At 46.0% G+C, this 24,392-nt stretch overlaps 1 protein-coding gene across 2 annotated transcripts in view; it reads left to right on the top strand.

Moving 5' to 3' along the window:
• Positions 1–24,392, top strand: part of ME3 (malic enzyme 3) — a 195,214-nt gene that overhangs the window by 166,820 nt on the left and 4,002 nt on the right. For both annotated transcript variants that reach the window (XM_008263027.4, XM_070076488.1), the window contains 6 exons: positions 3,418–3,527; positions 18,629–18,726; positions 19,007–19,120; positions 21,334–21,439; positions 22,007–22,149; positions 22,734–22,907. In XM_008263027.4, coding sequence (XP_008261249.2) covers positions 3,418–3,527; positions 18,629–18,726; positions 19,007–19,120; positions 21,334–21,439; positions 22,007–22,149; positions 22,734–22,907 — 745 coding nt within the window. The remainder of the gene's footprint in view (positions 1–3,417; positions 3,528–18,628; positions 18,727–19,006; positions 19,121–21,333; positions 21,440–22,006; positions 22,150–22,733; positions 22,908–24,392) is intronic.

The following is a 24,392-nucleotide window of genomic DNA, read 5'->3' as shown; positions in this document are numbered from 1 at the left end:
GGTGGTATTGCTTAAAGCTTGTGTGTGTGTGTGTGTGTGTGTGTGTGTGTGTGTCAAAGAAACACAGACAGAGACAGAGGCAGAGAGAATAAAAGCATGCATGACTTGTTTTGTTTTCTGACCTTTTCAGCATTTTAGCTCCAGGCCTGTTCCAGAACAGCACTGGGAGTCTTGTGGGAATTATTTATAACAAAATGTCACCAGCATCCAAAGACATTCTGTTCCCCTCTCCCAATTTAAATACTTGAAATTCACACCATGAAAAACACTTACTGTAAATGTTGGCTTGGCAAGCATGGAGTTATACTTTTGCATGGTTTTATCTATCATTTATATTCCTAGTATAAAAAAGAGGACTGGGTGGTGGGGCAAGAAACACAGTGAGCCCCCTGCCTTACCCTCCACCCTCATCAGCACTTACTCTGTGATTGTGAATATGAATTGTCCCCAGAATTACACTTGTACTTAGCACTTTACAGTCTATAAATCACCCTCAGAGTATAGTTCATAATACAGTGTTATATACTTGAGATTTGCTAAGAGAAGAAATCTTAGGTTCCCATACCACACATGTAAACAACTATGTGAGTGAGAGATGATGGATAAGTTAAATAGTGTGACTGCGGTCACCATTTCACAATGTGTCCTTTTACCAAATCATCACATTGTATACCTTAAATATCTATAATTTTTGTCAATGATACCTCAGTAAAGCTGGAGAGGCCAGCATTGTGGCTTAGCAGGTAAAGCCAGCATACAATACGGGCACCAGTTCAAGTCCTGGCTGTTCCTCTTCTGATCCAACTACCTGCTAATATGCCTGGGAAGGCTGTGGAAAATGGCCCAAGTCCTTGTACCTCTGCACCCACGTGGAAGACCCAGAAGAAGCTCCTGGTTCCTGGCTTTGACCTAGGCCAACCCTGACCATTGTGGCCATTTTGGGAATAAACCAGCAGATGGAAGCTCTCTTTCTTTCTCTGTGTAACTCTTTCAAATAAATAAAATAAATCTTCAAAAAAATAATAATGAAGCTAGAGAAAATTACCCTCAGCTTTTTTAAAAACTAGACGTATTTATTTATTTGGAAGTTGGAGTTACAGAGACAGAGGGAGAGATGGAAAGAGATCTTCCATCGATTGGTTCACTCCCTAGAGGCTGAAAAAGCCATGGTTGAGCCAGGCTGAAGGCGGCAGCCGGGAATTTCATCCAGGTCTCCTACGTGGGTGCAGAAGCCCAAGCACTTGGGCCATCCTCCACGGCTCTTCCCAAGCCATTACCAGGGAGCTGGATCAGAAGTGAAGCAGTTGGGGTTTGAACCACTGCCCATATGGGATGCTGGCATCATAGGTGGCAGCTTTACCTGCTACACCACAACACTGGCCTCCACCCTCAGCTTTTAATCCTCTCAACCTCTCACAAAAGTTGGCCGGCATGTATTATTGTGCCCATTAACAGAATAGAGTGGTAACAGACATGTGCAAGGTCACTCAGGTGTAGGTGGAGAGCCAGGTCAGGCCTACCAGCATGTTGACCCAAGTCCAGCCCTACTAGCACTGGGCTGTGGCAGGTCACTACCTCTCTGTTTCTGCCCCTGAAATGTTCCCTCATCAGAAGCAGCACTGACTAACAAAGGCTCTGGAAGGACCAAGGCAGGAGCAAAGAGTTGTTTGTCCAGTGCCATTTCTGCCCACAGGGTAAGCCATGCACAAAATTATTAGGTTAGCAAAAATGTTTCCTGGACCAGCCACATCAGAAAGATATGCCCAGGAGTGGGCATTTACCAAAGAGGTTAAAATGCAACCTGGGACACACACATCCCATCTCAGAGTACCTGCGGTTGAATCTCAGCTCCACTTCTGGCTCCAGCTCCATAATCATGTGCTCTCTGGCAGACTCCAGGTAATGGCTCATGTGCTAAGGGGTCCCTGCCACCACTCATGGGGGAGACTTGGATTGAGTTCTGGGCTCCTGGCTTTGGCTGGGCCCAGCCTAGCCCTCATTTGGAAGTGAACCAGCAGAGAAAGAAACTCTCACTCTCTCTCTCTCTCTCTCTCTGAGTTTCTGCCTTTTGAATAAATAAAAATAAGTAAATAAATATTTTAAAAAGAGAGAGGAAAGGAGCCCCCAAGTGCGTGGCCCTCCCCTCTTCTAGCAAAGTAATAAATCTTTCCACGGCGAGTCACAAGCTGGCAGCAAGCCTGAAGTTCATACCAGGTTTAAATGGCAGGCACTTCTCCCTACCCCTGCCCTGACACCCCTTGTGGATCAGTCAGGACACATTTTCCCTCGGTGAGCAGGAAAAATGTGAAAAAGAAAAAACCAGATGGCAGTTTCTCAATTACGTAGTGGCCCACAAGATGAAACCTGTTTTTCTGTGCATGTGTTAATTAATTTTTTAGTAATTACTACCATGTTTGCTTCCAGAAAGAATAAGAGACAGCAACAAAATAATCAAATACCAGGAGCAAACAGCCAGAAAGATGTGGGCAGGAAAGCCTGGCTGGGGTGGCCTGGTACAAGTGAGCAGTGGCCTTCATGCTCTGCTGCCTAACAGACAGCAAATGTCAAAAGGAAAAATTGGTTACAAAACTCTAATGAGCCCGTCATTTTTTAAGAAAACTGTAAAATCTGGAGCTGTCTAAGCCTGATTTTAACTAAGGCATAGCAAGTAGTATACTAGGAAAGACAGTGTCTCTCAGAGTTCTCCAGACTGTCAGAATCAGAACCCCCTGGGTTTCATGACAAAAAACACTGATTCCCAAGCCCCACTCCACTGAGAGCGGGTCTATGTGATCAGCGTTTTTAAAAAACTCACTGGCTGATTTCTTCTGTAAGCCTGCACTTGGAAAAACACCTTCACCGAGATAGCACATGGCAGTGACGTCATGCCACGGCCTTGCCCAATCTTGTATCCCATCATGGAACAGTCTAATGGTGGAAGTTCAGGCCTCACAGTCCAGCAAGGGAGAGATCTGGAGACTGTGGAGGCTCCCCAGCTACCCGCACAGGGGAAGCCAGCCAGCCTGCAAACACTTGGTTTTAGAGTAAGCCTTCTATTGCTCTTGGAAGGCCACTGGCTGCAGAGAGGGCAGGCCCATCTCAGCCTTCCCAGCACTCCTGGCTCTGCCATGGCAGCCCATAGGAGCCATGAACCACTTAGATACAGTGATGGTGGCCTAGCTGACCACCAAATCCAGTGTCCCCTACTCTCCCTCTTCCTGGTCCTCATCCATGATGGGGCAGGCAGAGTTCCAATCACAGGAGTTCCAGAATCAGCTAGGTGGCAAAAAGCCCACACGAAGAAGTCATCCTACTCTCGTCCCTGGCCAACACCTCTCCACTCCCAGGGCAGGCTGAGATCTGCCAGAGATCTGCCTTGGAGAGGCAATCATGGGTTCTCCCCACTCTCCCCACTAGGTTTGGAATAAATTGCCTCATCCAGTTTGAAGACTTCGCCAATGCCAACGCCTTCCGCCTGCTCAACAAATACCGCAACAAGTACTGCATGTTCAATGATGACATCCAAGGTAAGTTTCCACCCCACCTGACAAAGCCTGAAGATGAATGCCTTTTCACAAGACTCATTTGCATGTGAAAGTGGGGGAGGGGTACCACCTCATAGCTGGTTGGCTGCCAGCAGCTGTTAAAGAAAGAACATCAAACTTGGATTCAACCTCCACTTGGCTAACTCTTAGCCCTGTAACTTTGAACAAGTCCCTTAACTTTGCTAAGCCTCAGGATCCTTATCTACAAAACGGAAAACATCACTACTACTTCAGAGGTAGGTAAGAATTTTGTAATTTACTACTGTATGTAAGAAATTCTAAACAATGCGCTGTTGTACTAGGTGATTGAGCTTGGACAAACCACTTCTCTAACTACAGTATCATCATCTATTCAACGGACATAATAATCACTGCCTTGAAAGAGTATTATGAAAATTCAAAGAGTAAATACACTCATATAGAAAGTACCAGTGCATGGGACTCATCAGACCAAAACATCAGTCACCATTAAAATGACTTTCCACAGCCCATAATAACTTACTCTTGGGTTTTCCCAACACAAGGTTTATCCCTAGCAAGGAATCAGGACAATTTCTTCCCTGATCACGGCTGGAATGTGTACTGCTGAGAATGATAACCCTCAAAGACATTAGCATCAGGAACGTAGAACACTTTAAAAGCCAATGTGAAGGAGGGCTTGGGCCTACCAATTAAGTCTATAATTATGATACATACGTCCAGTATTGGAGTACCTCGGTTTGAGTTCTAGTTCCAGTTCTTGACTTCAACTTTCTGTAATGCAGACCCTGGGAAGCAGCAGTGATGGCTTAAGTAACTGGGATCCTGCTATCCATGTGAAAAGATCTGGATTAAGTTATTAGCTCTTGGCTCCTGGCTCCTGGCTCAGCTACTACGGGCATTTGGGGAGTGAATCAGTAGAGAGCTTCCTGTGTGTGTGTGTGTGTGTGTGTGTGCGTGTTTACCACTTAAACTTAAAAAAAAAAAAAAAATCCCACAAGAAGCATCTTCACTTGGTCACCTCCTATCCTAGAGCCCAGAAACAGCAGAAGGCACTTGCTTCCTGACATGGAGGTGCCAGTATCGGAGCTGGAATGGAAAGTGGCCTGTCAGGGATTATCTCACCTGATTCAGGAGTTTTCGGTATGGAACATTTTGAGATATTCAAGAGACACCTTGTGAGGCAGCATAAGTTATAGTTTAATAAATGAAATTTGGCAAACAAAATCCTTTAAAATCAAAGATCTGTAAAGATCTGTAAGATAAACATAATGAGCAGGTGGGAGACAGTTCTTGTCCTTGGAAATAAATGATTGACTACATCTCATTTCACAGAATATTCCTCTACAACCCCAGAGAAGTTCCAACTTGTCATCAAATGAACTAGGAACACATTCCAGAGGACTCAAACCTGGACGATACAGCTAAGGTTTACAGATGAGTATTCATTAGGTAGGCACTGTTCCAAGCACTGAGGATAGTTAACACTATGAGATATTAGCTCCTCGGTCTTATGAATGAAGAAACTGAGGCACAGAGAGTAAGTAACTTACATAGCCATTGAGTATGCAGTTGAGACTTGAGCCCCAGGCACTTGGACTCCAAATCCCAAGTTAGTTACCACTCATCATACTGTACCCAGGTCTTATACTCATTACAAAACCTAGTGCCCCTTCCTTTCCTTGTGGTCCACATTATAGGGAACAAGAAATGTGATTAATAATGTTTTGGTATTTGTCTTGAATTTTCAAGAGGTGGGATAGCACTGTTAGATGATGAAGTTCAAAATACATGACTCCAGTGTCTGCAGAGTAGGTGTCCAGAGAGAGAGAGGAAACTCCTAGCCTTTCATTTACCTCCCCTCACCCTGATGCCTGGGCCTGGGACAGGGCCTCAGCCAGCCAAGGCTTACCCAAACAAGTACATTCTGCAGACTGGGCAGTGCGATCCAGGAGGACTGGCTGGGGGAGGGAAGCATTCTTCCACTGTCCTCATCACCTCAACGTCAGCCCAGTGAGCTGGGGTGTGCCTCTGGTCCTGCAGGAAGCACCTGCTGGCCAGCCCCTGACCAGCTCCCCCGTCACACCACATACCCATGAATCAGCAGCAGGATGGCCACCCCCTAGGACCCCCTGGGCTGCCAAGGCCAGAGGATGGAAGTGGAAAATAAGTGCATGTGGGCGGCACACCTGGCGCACAGGCTCCAGATGTATGAGCCACAGACAGCCCCATATGCGTACATCCTCACAGATCATGCAATAGAACGTATCAGGCCATGCAGCAGGCAACCCTGTCCACCCCCACACTGCTGCCAGAGTGTGCCTCTAAGATGTAAGTATAGCGACTCTGCCACTCTTTCCTTGTGAGAGAGTCTACTCTCCTTCCCTGAAGGCATAAGGCTGCAGGGGTCTCTCTTCTGCCCCCTGAGCCTCCCTTCACTTTTAGCCCTGCGACCTCGTGACCAGTCGCTTCTCTCTGAATGTGCACATTCTGCCCAGCACACTTTCCCATCATTTTAGTCTGCTTAAGTCCTGCTAACCCTTCAACACGCAGCTTGAGGGTCTCTTAGCCCAGGAAAGCCCCCACACCATCCCGTGCTCCCCAATCTGAGTGAAGCACCCACCCGCCTGCTCCCCTCTCACTTCTCTTACCTCACTGTACCCCACATACCTCCATTGTGCTGCCTGCCTCCCAAGGAGGTGATAAGAAGCTCCCAGAGTGGGAATCAAGCCTCACCTTTGCTTGTGCCCCAGCTCCCAGGTCACATTATAAATGTTTTATAAATGTTTGAAGAGTGAATGAATGACATCTACACAAACTGCCAGTCACATAAGCATACTCACCCACACATGTGGGTGTGACTACACTGGACGCCTGCCCCCATGGCCTGTCTCTTGTTCAGATCCTCATACTTATACGCACATACAACTGCAACCCCACCTGTGCTCGGACACTCATATATGTGCATATTTACATGTGCATGTCTGCATGCTTATACACAGAACTACTTTTTTGGAAAGCTTATATTTAATAAATATAAATTTATAGGCACAGCTTTTGAAATACAGAGCTACTTTTTAAAGCAAAGCAATTCATTTGTTTCATTTTTTATGTCCTACCTATAGACCCTCCAGGCAAAATCTGATATAAGAGGCTTGTGGGTCCCACAGCAAATGAAAGGGAAATTTCCCATTTTTCTCCCAGAAACTAAATTCATGATTCTAGAACTCATGAGGAGAACTGGCAAGCAGTTCCAGAATGACAGGAGCCCTGTAATACCACTGCAGCCTTTGCAAAGCACAGTCTGACACCAGGTGTGATATACAAGTAACAATAAAGGGGTGGACCAAGAGGCTCCTTCCAGGAAAGATTTGTTGCCCCAATTGTCGGCAGAGCCTCTGCTACAGAGACCCACCTCACCCACAGTCCTCTCCTGCCAGGGCTGAGGGAACGCAAGGCCTGCTGTTGGCTCCATGCAGGACCGAAGTCTCTGGAGAGCTGGCTGAGGTTCTGCAGTCTCCATCACAGCTCAACTTCAGTTCAACTGCCCCCATCCCATCTGCTTCCTTCCCCTTCTTTCCACAAGCACACTTCCTAAAAACACCCCGAGCACTCTGTTAGATTGCAGACTATGCATTCCAGGGGACCCAGATGGAACATTTGCATGCACTGGAGACCTTAGGCCTGAAGAGCAGTTTTCAGTCACACTATCTCACCAGTTCCTGCAACGCCCTGCTGCCCCTCTGAGGGGACACTCAAGGCTGCCCTGTGTCACTGATGAGAAAACGCAAGTCCAAGGGGGTGAAGGCTCGCTCAAGGTCACCTGGCCAGACATGCACCAAGGTGGAAGCCACTTATTTCTGACTCTGAATTCTCCACTCTGTCCGTGACACGGCGCTGCTATTGCACCCGTGTGTATGAGGTGATGGAGCAGGTCTTCCCATCATGGTAAGAGTCAGACTGCAGACCCCACCTGAGGGTGGGTGTTGCTGCTCCCCACTGTTCTGCTGCTCTCCCCCTCTCCTCCCCATCATTGCTACTCCCTCCTCTAACTCCCATAGTCTTCAGACCTGAGAGTGAGGCCCAGAGAGGGGAAGGGGTCACCCATGGCCACAGGATGGTTAGTGATGGGCCCAGGACCTGGGATGTGTGTTCTCATAGATAAGTGGGCAGTACCAGCTCACTGCGGATAGTGGATGACTGGTGAGGAGTCCCGTGACCACAGAAGACTCATCCATTCTGGAAGTGTCCTCTCTAACTTCCAAATCCTAAATGAGGAGAAATGAAACAAAATCACGTAGCAAGGCTCAAAAAGAGCAGGGGAGTTCTCTATCAACAGAAGGGATGAGGGTTGTGAATGAAGCAGAGAGAGAGAGAGAGAGAGAGAGAGAGAGAGAGATGGAGAAAAGAAGAGAAATGCTAGCCAAGAGGATTAGCAGTGAAATGCAGAAACCAAAACTACACCAATGATGTGAGCTGAGATGGGCCCTGGCCACCCAGTAAGACCTGGGGATAGATTCTGAGGATCTCCCTGGGAGCCACAACTGCAGAGATGCAACCCAGTGGCCCCTTGAAAATGAGATTGGGGCAGTGCAGCTAGCTTTGAACACTAGCCCAGCCTCATACCCTCAGTGTGACAAGGAAAGACATAACTGATATCCTCAGAGGCCCAAGCTCATGAGGTCAGGGCAACTGCCTGGAGCTGGAAGGAGCTCAGGGCACATTATCTGAACTGCCTCCCAGCCAGCCCTCAGAATCACTAAGCCTTCAGAGCCTCAGCACTTGAAGGGAGAATAGTTCCCCAGGGCTTCTGATTATTTCCTCAGACCTACAGAAGCCTCTGCCCAGGCCAGTCTGGTCCATGCAGGACAGGGCTGCCAATGAACTGACTCATCACTGGCTGCCAATGAACTGACTCATCACTGGCTGCCAATGAACTGACTCGTCACAGGAATTCTGGAAAAGGCAGAGGCTCAGGTGACTTTGTTATTTCAGCTGGGACCAGACATGCATCTGAGCTTTTGGGGGAAGAAAGAAAGACCTGGAAGGGGAAAGGTAATGGGAGTGGTCATGCTGGAGGCCAGGCCAGGTTTATCCTAGGGAAGGAGACTCGCAGGCGCCAGGTCCAGGATGTTACCAGCCTAGTGGCCCCAGGCCCCTGACCTCTGCTTACAGGCTGACCACACAGTGAGCCTGGAGACAGGAAAGTCCAGTTGATGCCTCAGCTTCAGAGCATCCTGCACATACCCACCTACCCCAGCCTCACCTAAACCTGCACTGCCCCCAGTCCTGCCACATCCTAGGGCCAGAAAGCTTGTCGGGTGCCTGTGTGCTGGGACAGGCCATTGTCACCCCTATAATTTAAGTGTTAATTTGTGAGCTAAAGTGCTTAACAGTCACCCATTGAGACAAGTCTGAATGCTTACTTCCCTTCTTTGTTCTGTGACCACATGGCTTAAATTCCCAGAGCCTTCTTTTCCTTACCTGTGAAAAGTATATAAAAGTACTAGCAGCCAAGACGGATCACCAGCCTGCACCACCAGAATGGACAGGGTGCTTCCATAGGGCCTTCTACTCTCAGTGGTTGGAGGCTGCCCCTGGTTCTCTGTTAAGTGTTTTCCAGCAGTGTCCTGCCTGTAGCCCTCAGTTGTCGTAAGAACATTGTTCACGTATGAGGAGAGGCATGCGTAGTGCTCACTACATGGTTCCTGTTGTTAATGTCTTTGGTGCATAGTAGGCTATGGACACACAGAATGGGAAGGAGGAAGTAAGAGTTAAGAATTGAGACAAAGAGGTTTTGATGATGGGGAGGAGAGGGCCTGGATTTTATGAACACTTGTGCTGACAACTAAGTCTTGATACATTCACATCCTACTACAGCGAATGCTCTGAACAGGCATTCAAAAGACGCTGAAGACAAAATGATAACAGCTGCTGACTGCTGGGCACAGGTGACTCTTGTGGATCACGGAAATAGGGCTGACATTATCGGAGAGGCTGTTCAGTCCTGCAAGGGCCAGGCCTCCCAAGCCACCTTGACCAGACCCACTCCAAGCCTAACTCTCCTGCCTGCCTCTCCGTCTGGGTCAGCAGTTTTGCCATCACTTGATAAAGTGGTGACTTCTTTCCCTTTCCTCTAATAATCTGTTGTTCAGCATGGAAACACCTTTGATACGGTCAAATGTGACCATTAAAAGCAGAGACTACATTTTTAGTTTGTCCTTTTGTGCTTTTTCCCAAACCTACAGCCTCAAGTACTCAGTTTACAGGAAATATAATTATGGAAAAGTCCCTCTGCAAAAGAACACTTGTTTTCCTTTCATTGTGAATGGCAACAACCAGTCATGCTTTCAGCTGCCTGTGGCATTCAGGGACACAAGCCACATATCCCAGTGCATCTCTGGATCCCCAGGGCTTCTCAGGATGGTTACCTCCAAGACCTAAGCTTTCTTCCTCCCTGTTTTTTTTTTGTTGTTGTTGTTTATTTGTTTTTGTTTTTGTTTTTGTTTTTTTGACAGAGTTAGACAGTGAGAGAGAGAGACAGAGAGAAAGGTCTTCCTTCCATTGGTTCACCCCCCAAATGGCTATGCCGATCCGAAGCCAGGAGCCAGGTGTTTCCTCCTGGTCTCCCATGTGGGTGCAGGGGCCCAAGCACCTGAGCCATCCTCCACTGCCCTCTAGGGCCACAGCAGAGAGCTGGACTGGAAGAGGAGCAACTGGGAGTAGAATCGGCGCCCATATGGGATGCTGGCACTGCAGGTGAAGGATTAACCAAGTGAGCCATGGCACCAGCCCCCTTCCTCCCTGTTTTTAAATCCCCAGTAATAACCCAAGAGCCTACCTCCTCCACCCCTCCACCCAAAAAATGAACGTTAATGATGGAGATGACAACATTATTTGCCAAACTTTATAACTAGGACTCAAGAACTGCCATTCTTCCTGCTGAATTCTACTTTTTGCTTAGTCAGGATAGCTTGCCATCTCAGAGCATGGCCTCCAAGGAGGATCCCAGAGGGAGACAAAGAAGAAGTAGTTGGTGAAGTAAGCAATGAGTGTGACATTCCAGGAGCCAAGTGCAGAAAGAGTTCCTCAAAGGAGAGAATGAGCAGCACTGTTACTTGGTGCTGAGAGGAAGGATGAGAAGTGACCACTGGATTTGACATGGTGGAGGCAAGTCATGTCATTTGGCTGGGTTTCCGGCAGACTGAGAAGGAAAGAAATGGAAGGAGTATATTCCGCTCTTTAAAGGAATTTGGCAATAAAGGGGAGTAAGGAATAAAGTGCTAATACATGGGTTCCAGGGAGAGGTTATCAAACAGGGAAACTTTACAACATATTTGCAGTGATGGGAATGATGCACTAGAGAAGAGGAAATTGAGGCTGCAGGAGATGGGAGAAAATAACAGAAGAAATTCCTTGAGAGGAAAAATGATGGAATCTAGTACACAAGCAGAGGTGGCTTTAGGAGCAAGGAGAATGTATGGATGCCAACGGAGAAAGGGCAAAGTATACAAACAGAGGCAAAGGGTTGGTAGACTTGATGATGAGAGGATTCAGATGTTCTCTCCTGATTGTTTCTACTTCCTTCCTTTGAGCCTCGCTTTTCAAGAGAGAGAGGGAAAAAGAGAGAAAGAAATAGAGAGAGACCACAGTTGTGGGAGTACATTAGTACCTTCTTCATAGAATTGTTGTAAAGAATTAGATGAACAAATGCAGGTGGGCACCTAGCACAGGTCAGTAAGTAGCGGCTGCCTGCACATCCTTTCAGAACAAGTTGAAACTCTTTCCTATCAGATTTCCCACCTCTCCCAGAGTCACAGCTGAGTGATATCCACTGCCCAAGCTCAGTTCCAACACAGTGAAATCCAACAATGTCCCTCCCACTGCCTTCAGCTCCAGTCAGGACAGGCTGTCTGAGCTTCACAGACCATGAAGGGTGGAAGCTGTGCCTCAAGCTTTCCTGCGTTTGCTTCCAACTGGGTGACTGACTAGGGCAAGCCATCCTCTCTCTCTGGCCCTGTTTCCTCATCTGCACAATTATGGGACTGCGTGATCTCCAATCCACATCCAGTTCTTAGTGTCTACAGGTGAGCCCAGTGGATTCAACTCTCAGATTCTAACTCTGGAAGACATTTGATATCCCAAAAAAGAAAAGGCCCATCAAAAGTATGGTGTCTTTGGGAACATCTGTGGTAGAATACCTTCACCGCCATCTAGTGGCACATGCTTTTCACAGTCCTGAAAAACAATTGGATGAGCAGAAAAGAATACTGCACCTAGAGAAGTCACTAGTTCAGTGTGTCTCAAACTTGAACGGGCACATATATTCATCTGGAGATCTTCTAAAGTACAGATTCTGACCCATTAGAAACAAAATGAAAGTGAGTATTGAGAGGTAGAGTAAGAGGTTTGGAATTCCTTGTGGAGAGACAAAGAAGTGGCAAGTAGGCACCAAAATAGACTGGTGAAACTGATGAACAAAGGATATTGGGGATTTAGGAGGTGGTCATACAGTGCAATTCTCCTAGCACCATTTTAAGAGATTTAAGTAATTGTTTAGATTGCTTTTGATGATTTCCTGGGTGTTAGTTTGGAGTTTCTGTTGAAGTAATTCGGAGATGAGGTTGGCTATGACATAGCCCAGCTTTCTTCAGGTTAAATAAGAAAATACGGGGAAATAAGGGATGGTTAACGATGCCTGGGAGAAGCAGATAATGAATCACAGAGGCAATCAGTTGGGCTGAGTCTTAAGGAATAAATCATGGACTGCAACAGGGTCCTACAGAGTGGGAACACAATGGGCAAAAGCACATAAGTGTAAAAGTGCATGGTGGCCGGCGCTGCAGCTCACTAGGCTAATCCACCTTGCGGCGCCGGCACACCGGGTTCTAGTCCCGGTCGGGGCGCCGGATTCTGTCCCGGTTGCCCCTCTTCCAGGCCAGCTCTCTGCTGTGGCCAGGGAGTGCAGTGGAGGATGGCCCAAGTACTTGGGCCCTACACCCCATGGGAGACCAGGATAAGTACCTGGCTCCTGCCATCGGATCAGCGCGGTGCACTGGCCACAGCACGCCGGCCGCGGCGGCCATCGGAGGGTGAACCAACAGCAAAGGAAGACCTTTCTGTCTCTCTCTCTCACTGTCCACTCTGCCTGTCAAAAAAAAAATAATAAATAAAGAAAAAAAGTGCATGGTGTGTTTAGGGGACCATGAATAACATGATGGGTACACAGAGTGTGTAGGGAGGTGTCGCTCCCCCTCTTCGTGGAGGAACGACACTAAACCCTGCGCTGTTCTTTTGTCTGCTCGGCCCTTCCCAGGTTTGCTGCTGGTTCTTCCCGGGTTGGCTGCCGTCCCTTCCACCTCCGTGGAAGGGCGGCTCCCCCTGCCAATTTCCCCACTTCCACGGGGGAGCGGCACACCGCCGGCCGGCTCTCTCGGGGGCTGCTCAGATGTTCCTCAGGTGTTCCTCTTAGATGTTCCTGGTGCATGTTGTCTCTCTCCTCCTTTATAGTCCTCTTCCGCCAATCCCAACTCGGCTGCCCACACGCCGAGTACGCTGCTCTCCTCCAGTCAGGAGCAGGATCAGATCCTGCAGGTCATCACTCAAGTTGGCGAGAGGCAGCTGTGTAGAAGTTGTTTACTCCCTTCTCAGCGCCATATTGTGGGAGAGCAGATGCATAGAATAAGTCTTAATTCCAGTAACTTAGTCTAGTCCGAGTTGCTCCCCACAGGGAGGCATGAATCTGCAAAGCTCAGTTGATAGTGGTGATATCTGGAACCTTGTGGAATAGTGGAATTAAAAGATAGGGTTGTTTGGGAGCAGAAAAATGAAAATCTATGCATAGTTTTTTCATAATATTCATTCTCCATAAACTTTTCAGAGACACCTTCATAGTTTTTCTACATATAAATTAAAAAACTAAGAAAGATATTAAAAACAACTTCTTCATAATGGTCACCACACTTGCAATCATTTGATAACCTGGTCTATTCTGCTACCAAAGATATCCTCAGTACCCCAGAGTCTGGTTCATATGTGATGCTGAATAAATAAAGGAAGGAATTTCCAATGACCTTTAACTACTGATTTTCTTATATCATTTGTGCCCACAGCTTGATAAATTGGGTGTTACCTGATGGCACGTTTGATTCATCTGTGTCTTTCACCATGCCTGGCATGTTGTCTGTCACTTGGTAGGCCATCAGTAAACACACATTGAGCACTTTGGGGATTCTCAATAGTCCATGGTCCCGCCTCTGGGACCCAACTGACAGTTCAGCAGCCACAGCTGTGTGGAGATGGGAGCACTAGCCCCTTATCTCCTAGAGAGTGTGTTCCTGTTTATAGTCCTACCTTCTGATGCCCTGAATAATGAATGTTTACTTACTGAGCTCCAACTGTTTGCTATGCCCTCTACCTCAGCCCAATACACAGCCTCTAGGCAGACATAAATCCAACCTGCGTTTTGGGAGAGGGCCTCACCCAAGAGCCAGTGAAAAACAAGCACCTTCTTGAATAGAGAACATAGAAAATTCACTCATACTTTCATTTGGAACCATTAGTATTTGATAGTTCCTTCCGAATTCTGTGTTTCTTTGCAATCAGAATCATTAGATAGACAGACAGATATACTGTTTAAGTTTCTCTTCCAACTAACTTGGTGATGAATGTTTTAGTGTTAAGAACACATGCCCTAGCACCTCATTCTCCAGGTTCTGATATGAACAACTGAGCAAACTACTCTGTACCTCACTTTTCCAATATGTAACATGGGAATGGTGATAGTGAGGATTAAATAAATTAAGAAATATAAGGCTCTTGGCATGGTAGTTTATGTTAGTAACTTCATAGCATATGCTGTATTGCTACACAATCTTCATAATGATCTTTTTTTAAAGGATTTATTTATTTTACTTGAAAGTCAGTTACACAAAGAGAGAAGGAAAGGGAGACAGAGAGGTCTTCCACCTGCTGGTTCACTCCCCAATTGACTGCAACAGCCAGAACTCCGCCAATCCAAAGCCAGGAGCCAGGAGCTTCTTCCAGGTCTCCCACACAGGTACAGGGGCCCAAGGACTTGGGCCATCTTCCACTGCTTTCCCAAGCCATAGCAGAGAGCTGGATTGGAAGTGGAACAGCCAGGACTTGAATTGGCAGCCATATGGGATGCCAGCACTGCAGGCAGCGGTTTAACCCGCTATGCCACAGCACCGGCATAATGATCATTCTTAGGTGCTGTAAAATTTCCACTCAGTGTCCATACTACTCTCTGTCTGGCTTTCCTTCTTTCTGTGTAACTCAGAGTTTCAAATAAATAACTGAATCTTAATTAGCATTAATACTTAATGAGCATTAATACTTAATTATCATTAATCATGCTACTCGTTTAAGTGTCAAGGTTATTTCCAGTCAATCTTTATTATAAATAGCATTATTATAAATATCTTAGTGCATATATTTTGGGTTTTTTCCATGCAGATTCTTAGAAGTAGAAATATGAGGTCAGAGGGCAAAAATTTTTTTTGTGTTTTTGATTATATTGGGAAATAGTTTTCCAAAAAAATTATAGCTCTTTAAAATCCAAAATACACTAGAACTTTTTACTTTCCATTGCTCCCTCAATAGCCCTGGATAACATCAATTTTCCTTAATTTGTACAAATTCAATAAGCCACAGACAGTCCCAGTTGAATTTCCTTTGCTTTGACCCTCCTGGAGGCATTACTTTGCCAACTGTGATTACTGTGAACTCTATCAGTCAAGGCCTATATCAGTTGCTTTCACAGAGAATGCAATATAAACAATTTTTAATTATGTATTAAGGAATTGAAAAGATGAAAAGAAACACAAAGGCTCTGCCAGCACCCCAAGGCTGAGGGAACAAAGGAAAGAGGAGGCTCCAGCTGGCCACCATTGATGTCTCTGAGGTGTGTGCTATGAGACTGGTTCTCTAAATGAGAATTGTTCCAGGAGCAAACTGCTGCTTGATGAAGAAGCAAGGCTGTGAGGCTGCCAAATTTAGTAAAAACAAAATGCAGGGTGCCCAATTCAGTTTGAATTTTAAATAAACAATAGATAACTTTTAGAATATTTATACTAAAATTGCATGGGACATACTTAAGAAAGATTGTTATCTAAAATTCAAATTTCTCTAAAGTGTTCTACATTTTATCTAGCAATCCTGTAAGATTGGGGTGATGCTGGAAAAAAAAAGTATTCTGTGTCCTTCGTGTAGTCTTTCAGTCTCTCTCTAGCACCACCTTTTGGCAGTAAGACCAAAGTGTAGAATTAACCTTCAACAAAAAACTTAAATAATGAGAAACAGAAGGGAAAAGAAATAAACTATCCCACTATATATAGTAATAAGCAAGGAAGAAAATTTAAGGGTGTATGCTGCTACATTCTTCATTTCTACAATCAGTCATGAGGACACAGTTGATATATTTTTTAAAGATTTTATTTATTTATTTGAGAGGTAGAATCACAGACAGTAAGAGGTACAGAGAGAAAGGTGTTCCATCTGCTGGTTCACTCAAATGGCCACAGTGGCCGGATCTGAGCTGATCAGGAGCCAGGAGCTTCTTCCTGGTCTTGCACACAGGTACAGGGGTCCAAGCCTTTGGGCCATCTTCTATTGTTTTCCCAAGCAATAGCAGAGAACTGGATCAGAAGAGGAGCAGCCGGGATTAAAACTGGCACCCATATGGGATGCTGGCACTGCAGGCAGAGGATTAACATACTGCGCCATAGCACCAGCCCCCACAGTTGGATTTTATCAGTATCTTTCTCAGTGTCACAGTTGTTGTTTTGTCCTCAGACAGGAATTCAGCTAGACAATGTTCTTTTCCCAGGAGAGTGAACCAAATCTTCATTTCTGAAGGATCTGAATCCTCAGTAGTCTTGACTCTCCTTAGCTGTAATAATATTCATGAATATTGAGCATGAAAGGAGTAAAACACACCCAAAGGATCACTTGGACTCCACATATAGTTCCCCGTGCTCCCAATTTACCCTTGGCTATTCAGACAAATCACCACAGTCAGAAGAGTAACCCTTTTCTTTGCCCACTGGCTTCATAGCATGAAGAACCCCAAATGGCCAAGTGGCAGTCTCCCATTCAATAGAACCACACTTTAAATGCTAATTGAAACATTTCCCTTTTGGAGACTAAAACCTCTAATCCATTAGAGCACAAAGTTGAAGAGATAGGAAACAAAAATTCTACAAGTGGTTTATTAGTTGAAATGGTGAGAGGAGCTCATCCCATTTCTACCTCTGGATTTCCAGATCATATATTCTGTCTCTAGGGGAATAACACAATGTATTCTAAACTTGGTTTACTAAGTCAAATCAGATATTGCCTCTTGTAAGGCAGAATCTTATAATCCCCAAAGAATACTGCCTCAACTCAAGACTTAGATAAGTGATCAGTAGGCTGTTCTATTTATTTATTATGTCAGTTGCCCCTAGATAGGGCATATGCATTAAAACAAGTGAATTCCATAGCATGAGCCCATTGCTCCACTTCTTTTACTCTAAAATGAATTGTTTGATTAGAAGTCATGTAGTCTGGAATAGATAAGGATGTTGAGTAGGCATTCCAAACAGATGCTCTATAGATGACAAATCCGTGTCCAGAATATGTATCTGTTCCAGTGGGAAAGATCTCTCTTTCCTGCCTATGACAGAAAGAGTCCAATGTAATCATTCACACAGTGACCAGTCCCTCCAGAAACTGGTGCCGTGGCCATTTTGTTATCCTTATTAAGATTCTGTTCTCATTATGTCTTTTGGTGAGCTTTATGTCCTTTGGTAGGGAGAAAATATCTTCATCTCCTTTACCTATTCCAAGAAGTCTATACACATATCCCTTTCTCAAACCTCCTCATCACCAACCTTACTGTTTTGTTCATTTCAAGTCCCTGACCACACAGCTAAATCATTAGCAACTGCTCATGAATCTGTGTAGATCTAGCCATCTCTTGGGCCAAAATGCACAACCAAATTCACTACATGAAGTCATGTCAATTGTCCTTCACAATTTAGGGATTGTGGAGCCGAAACCTTACACTTCTAGTTGGTGTGAAATTGAGAATAATCTGCAATCCAGGCCTCATGTTTTTCTTCTCCTGGGTCAGCTGGTTTTAAGCAATTCCTAGTGAGGCCTTAAATATGGAGGAAGAAGTCATGCAGCAATGGTTCAAGTGAGTCCAAACCACCTGCTCACGCAGCTTACCTACCCCTTTTGGACACGCTGAAGCCACTTGATGATGACCTGCTTCCAGGTACACTGATCCTTATGACTCTGTGGGCAGCTCACATCACATGGCTACTTAATGTCTATGGTTGGCCTGTGTTCTCATTTTTAATGTGTTTTAAACCATTTATCTCCTAAACAAATCATTCTGTGAGGCAGGCTCACACTCTTTTATTTATTTATTTATTTATTTATTTGACAGGCAGAGTGGACAGTGAGAGAGAGAGACAGAGGGAAAGGTCTTCCTTTGCCGTTGGTTCACCCCACAATGGCCGCAGCACGCCAGCCGCTGCGCACCACACTGATCCGAAGCCAGGAGCCTGGTGCTTCTCCTGGTCTCCCATGCGGGTGCAGGGCCCAAGCACTTGGGCCATCCTGCACTGCACTCCTGGGCCACAGCAGAGAGCTGGACTGGAAGAGGAGCAACCGGGACAGAATCCGGCGCCCCGACCAGGGCTAGAACCTGGAGTGCCGGCGCTGCAGGCAGAGGATTAGCCTATTGAGCCGCAGCGCTGGCCAAGGCTCACATTCTTTTTGGCTTCTATTATATTATATTCATCACTGTCATTTCACTTATGAATGATGGTGGTAATAGCACCTGAATATCCAATCCTCTCTCCAAGGCTCAGTTAACAACCTGTGCTGTTTCTCAGATGAAGAATAGTTACCTATGAATGAAAGCATGGATTTGCTCCAAATTCTGCATGCCTATAGACTTGACTCCTGTAATGACTAAGGAAAATTTCATGTTCCCCCATAGGTCCTAAGTGTGGTAACTCTCCCAAGAATCTTCCATTGGATACTGAGTACAAATGACCAGAGATTGATCACAGACCATTCTGTTACAGGCACAGCATCTGTTGCTGTGGCAGGGATCCTAGCTGCTCTGAGAATCACCAAGAACAAGCTCTCTAATCACGTATTTGTTTTCCAAGGTGCTGGTGAGGTAGGTGCCATCATGGGGTTCCTACTGTTGTACCAGTGGGAAAATAAATAGAGAAGTATCAACCATGGGATAGGTGCTATTGTGTGAAGAAGAAGTAAAACATTGCGATCACTGCAGCTTCCTGAACCCCAAAATTTGGATGTCTCAAGAGCAAGGACTCAACTGAGTCTCCTGGGAGCGGGGAGTTGGGGAAAAGAATGACTTCTTTCATTTAGCATCTGATAAATGTCGCACAGCTATTTGCCTTGTGTATGAACATTCTCTTTATGATATCTTCCAGGCAGCTATGGGCATTGCACATCTCCTTGTCATGGCCCTAGAGAAAGAAGGTGTACCCAAGGCAGAGGCCACAAGGAAGATCTGGATGGTGGACTCCAAGGGGTTGATTGTCAAGGTACTGCCAGTCAGGAGACCTGGAGGTTTCCTGACACCTACAGCTCCCACAAACCGGACTCGAAGAAGTTTCCAAGGGGCAAACTGTTCAGAATAAAAAAAAAGAGGGCAGTGGCCTAAGTCTCAAAGCAAATATCCCAAAATAGCTTTAATTGTTCTTGAACAGAAGTTTTGAATCTATGTGTGTGTGTGCCTCCTTTCAGTCTTTTTTCCCACCACTTCCTGCCTTGTACTAACCTCCATATTGAATCTTAATTCTTCAAAAGTCTTATGCTCTCTGTCCCATATCTTTGCACATTTTGTTCCTCTACCTGAAATAATCTTTCTCCTTCCATGTGCCCACTCAAAACCCTTAATATCTTCCCAGTTTTCTCCTTATCTTCTTTTAAAAGTTTGTCATTGGTTCGTTTTTCTTATTTCAGAATAGTGTTAAATTTACAAGACAAAAATTATGATGTAGGAATACAAAGAGTTCCCATTTATCCCTCACCCCATTTCTCCTATTAACATCTCATATTAATATCTTTGTCACAATTAATGAACCACACCCAGCTTCCACTATTTATTATTTGTTTCATATTCTTATTAAAAGCAAATGTTACCTCCTCTGAGAAGCTTTCTCTGTATATCTGGGTCACAATTAATTTCCTACATCTATATTCACGTGGGCCTCCCCTCCTTATGTTACACTCTCCACTTTGTAGGGCAGTTTCCCCTTTACCTGCCTGTTTCCTTACTAGGCTACATACTGTAGTCTCAGTGTCAGTACCTAGCACATGGTAAGCACACAATGTGTGAAGTATGAGTAAAAGAATGGATGAGAGTGAAATAGTCCAACTTCTTAACAGAATGTGGTGAGGGACACAACTGGCTGACCCCCTTCCTTGGGACTTTATTCAGCGTGCCATGATTTAATTCTCATAATTCCATTAACACAGAAAGTTAGTGGGAGATGGGGAACAATGGTAGAGATGGAAACAGGGAAGTACATGGGGTCATTGACCAAGAATAGCAGAGACCTTCAACAGAAACTGGCCTTTCTTTTGCTCCACAGGTACATAGATTCCTGCTGTTAAGATCTTGGGCCTAAAGATTCCTTTTCCTATCCCAGACCATTCCAGAGCACAGTCCCAACAAGTATAAGCTGTCAGAGGCATCACTATTTATTCCCTTCTACCCATATTTCCATATTCATTTTTCTCACCCCGCTGAGCTCATCTCTTCCCAAGGAGCTCCCAAATCTGAAATCTTCACTCTGGTTCTCATGAGGTCAGATGAGGATTCATCAGAAACACCTGTACCCAGTTACTAGCACTCATGCCAGCCTGCTACCCACTGACTTCTGTTTGAATAATGGAAGAAAGCTGGAGCTGTTTGGGCATAGCTGACCATTCTAAGCCTGTCCTGGATCTCAATTTAGTATCATTCACAGGAAGGTTAATGACTTTTGTAAAATACATTCAAATTAGCTCAGACGCCCCATCTCTCAACTAAGCCTAGTATGGGATGCCTTGGGACCAAAGGACTTAATGAGGCATTTCCTGAGACCATTTCTGTCCAGGCCTAGGAGGCCTTATCCCCAACAGCTCAAAGAAATTCTTTTTTTTTTTTTTTACTATTTTTATTTTTTTGACAGGCAGAGTGGACAGTGAGAGAGAGAGACAGAGAGAAAGGTCTTCCTTTGCCGTTGGTTCACCCTCCAACGGCCGCCGCGGCTGGCGCGCTGCGGCCGGCGCACCACGCTGATCCGATGGCAGGAGCCAGGTACTTATCCTGGTCTCCCGTGGGGTGCAGGGCCCAAGCACTTGGGCCATCCTCCACTGCACTCCCTGGCCACAGCAGAGAGCTGGCCTGGAAGAGGGGCAACCGGGACAGAATCCGGCGCCCCGACCAGGACTAGAACCGGGTATGCCGGTGCCGCAAGGTGGAGGATTAGCCTAGTGAGCCACGGCGCCAGCTAGAAATTCTTTATTAATTCTCCCTATGTAGTCTGGATTAAGTGAACATACACACACACACACACACACACACCTTTGGTTTCACCTTAGGTTTTACCAGGAAATCTGACCCAGAGGACAGGCCCTAAGGCTTCTGATTTCTTAAGACTAGAGTGGGCCCATCAGGGAATATTCTTGGAGTTTCCAAATGCATCCATTCCCTTGCCCAACAGGCCCTTACCACTACAGCTGCTTCGTATTCCTTCTTTTCCCACAGGGAAGGAGCCACCTCAACCATGAGAAGGAGATGTTTGCCCAAGACCATCCTGAAGTGAACTCCCTAGAGGAGGTGGTGAGGCTGGTGAAGCCTACAGTCATCATAGGTAGGAGCAGGAAGGCAACCCACTGCCTCGACCACTTAACCCTCTTGACTTGCAGATGGAGAGATGGGGGCTCAGCCCATGGAAACACAGCTCTGTCCCCTATCCCTTGTCCTTTTCAATGCCAGAAACTTTTGATGAATGACTACTCTATAAAAACCATAGAACTAAGGCACTAAAGTTGGGGTTTGGTGGTGCAGAATTACACAAAGCAATTGAAAAACACAGGGCTAACCAACTTGATATGAGTACTTCTGCCCTAAGGCAAGACCCTGGTGTCTCTCCCCAACTGGGGAATTGGGCCACTCTCAGTGCCAATGTGTAGGATTCCTTCCCAGATGCATCTAAACTGACAGGTAACTGAAGAGGGCCAGTGGTACCTTAGGAATGAACAGGAGGTCTCAGTTCAAGCAAGAAGACCCTTTTCCCTTGTGCTCCCTCAGTCCCTGTGGCAGATGCAATCCCCAAGATTCTTGAGTTGTTCATAGTGTACCTGATCCCCCCTACCTGCAGAGGAATGGGTTGTTTATACAGAGCAGGCATCCCCACTACCCACGCTTTTCCCTGTAGGTGTTGCTGCCATCGCAGGAGCCTTCACGGAGCAGATTCTGAGGGACATGGCCTCCTTCCACGAGCGCCCTATCATCTTTGCCCTGAGCAACCCCACCAGCAAAGCCGAGTGCACAGCTGAGAAGTGCTACCGGGTCACGGAGGTCAGAGGGGAGTCCTTCCTTCCCCTGGCTGAAAGGATACAATAACAATAACTATGAATAACCCTATAAAGCTGAAAAAATTCCCATATCACTGATGAGCCAATTGATGTTCAGAAAGATTAAGTAACTTTTTCAAGGTCACAGAGCTAGTAAGAAGTGGAACTGGTCCTCAAACTCAGATCTGATTCAAAAACCCATGCTCCCACTGTTATGCTATACTGTCAGGATTCCCACTAAGTAGAAAAGAGCTTTGGAAGAACCCAGGACCTGAGGCACTTGTAGACTCCAGGCCATTTTAATTTCTGTCATGTCCTGGGTTGGCCTGCTCAGGAGGTGACGTGAAAAAGCTACCATAACTCCATCAGCATCCAGCACTTTCTTAACTCTCAGTAACTCAGGTGGGGGCTTAGCTTTCTGGTCAAATAAACAAGTATGCTTTGAGCACCTGCCATGTTCTCAGCTCAGTGCTGGCAGTTGGGAGAGGATGAAGTAGGGCCCAAAATTTGGGAGATAAGGCTGGACCACCATTGTTGCATGCTAAAGCAGTCTCCAAGCTCCATCTCTGGTTTTCTTCCTGCCTCCAGGGCCGAGGAATCTTTGCCAGTGGTAGTCCTTTTAAGAGTGTGACTCTGGAAGATGGCAAGACCTTCATTCCCGGGCAGGGAAACAATGCCTATGTGTTCCCCGGAGTGGCACTGGGAGTCATCGCCGGCGGGATCCGGCACATTCCAGACGAGATCTTCCTCCTGACAGCAGAGGTATTACCATCCTTGCTCCTTCAAATGTTCCCAGGAAGGCCTGTGTGTCAACACCAGCACCCCTCCTTTCACTTCTTCTACCCACCTGCCCCTAAGCCTGGCAGTGGATTCCCAAAGTCCTTGAACCACAAGTATCTCTCAAAATCAGCTTGAGGCTTGGCCTTCTTTCCAATTACATACAAGGTTTTTGAAGAAGTATGGGGAATAGTTAAGGAGGTACCACCAGTTAGGGACATATCTCATACTGCCCGCTGCCTCCAAGCAGTGCCATCTAGATGCTGAGACAAAGGAGATGCCATAAAAACACCTGAAAATGGGGTATATGGACCATGACAGGTGTTAGCGTCTTCCAGTCACAGGCCTCAGCCACCTCACTAGGGAAACTGACTGCAGTAAACACCACTAGGACAGCCTTCTGTAAGGGAGTGGGGTGGGGAGGGTGGTGGTTTGTATGCCTGGTTTTGCCTACCGTGATCCTGAGCACCAGTATGTGGGAGGAGTTAGGATGTACCGGTTCCAAGAATCTTGTTAGAAAATCTCGCATAAGAGTTTTAGCCTGGGCCCAGTACTGAAAGAATTCATTAAGAATGACAGTCTATGAAGCAGGTGTTTGGTGTAGTGGTTAAGATACTGCTTGGGATGCCCACATCCCTTAGTGCGTCTGTGTTTGAGTCCCATCTATGCTCGTGATTCCAACGTCCTACATATGCACACCCTGGGGAGCAGCAGGTGATGGCTCAAGTAAGTGGGTCACTGCCATGTACTCAGCAGACCTATATTCAGTTCCTGGCTCCTGGCTTTAGCCTGGCCCAACGATTGCTGTTGGGATCATTCGGGGAAATGAACCAGTGAATGGGAGATCTCTGTCTACAGGTCTCCTTCTCTTCTCTCTCTCTGCTTTCAAATATAAAAAATTATTAAAAAGTAAAGAATGACAGCCCACATTCATAATAATGGTTATTAATAACAGTTACTATGGCTGACATGATTTATCAAGTGTTTACTAAGTGCCAGACACTTGACATTTATCCTCATTCAGGAAACCTAGGCATAGAAATGTCTCTGTTGGGAGGTTAAGCTAATCACAGCTATACACAAATGTTCAACAGCTTTATACCCTATGAGTTCCAAAGTCTCTCCTGAGACTTCTAACATCCTTTTGTATTTCCTCCTTGCAGAGCCTGAAAACAATGAGACATGGGATTGGCTTCCATGCCTCCCTGTCTGGATTCACTTCTGTGAGTCCCACAGTGGGCTGCCTCATGTTCCAAGTCCCATCTTACTATGCCTAGTCTTTGAGCACTGCTTCTGCAAGGCCATGCAAGTAATGTGCCCTGAAGTCATCTCAGCCGCCTCCAATGCACACTAATTATGACTTCAGTGCATGTTGCCTATTATGTGTTTGTTTCTTCTCATTGATATAATGAGTGTCCTTGTCCTTTGACTGTGGACAGAGCTGTTTGAAACACCCACTGGATGGGAAGA

Source organism: Oryctolagus cuniculus, chromosome 1, assembly GCF_964237555.1.
Source record: "Oryctolagus cuniculus chromosome 1, mOryCun1.1, whole genome shotgun sequence".
Taxonomy (NCBI): Eukaryota; Metazoa; Chordata; class Mammalia; order Lagomorpha; family Leporidae; genus Oryctolagus; species Oryctolagus cuniculus.
Note: the sequence above shows the minus strand (reverse complement) of the source record. Positions and strands in the feature narration are given on the sequence as shown.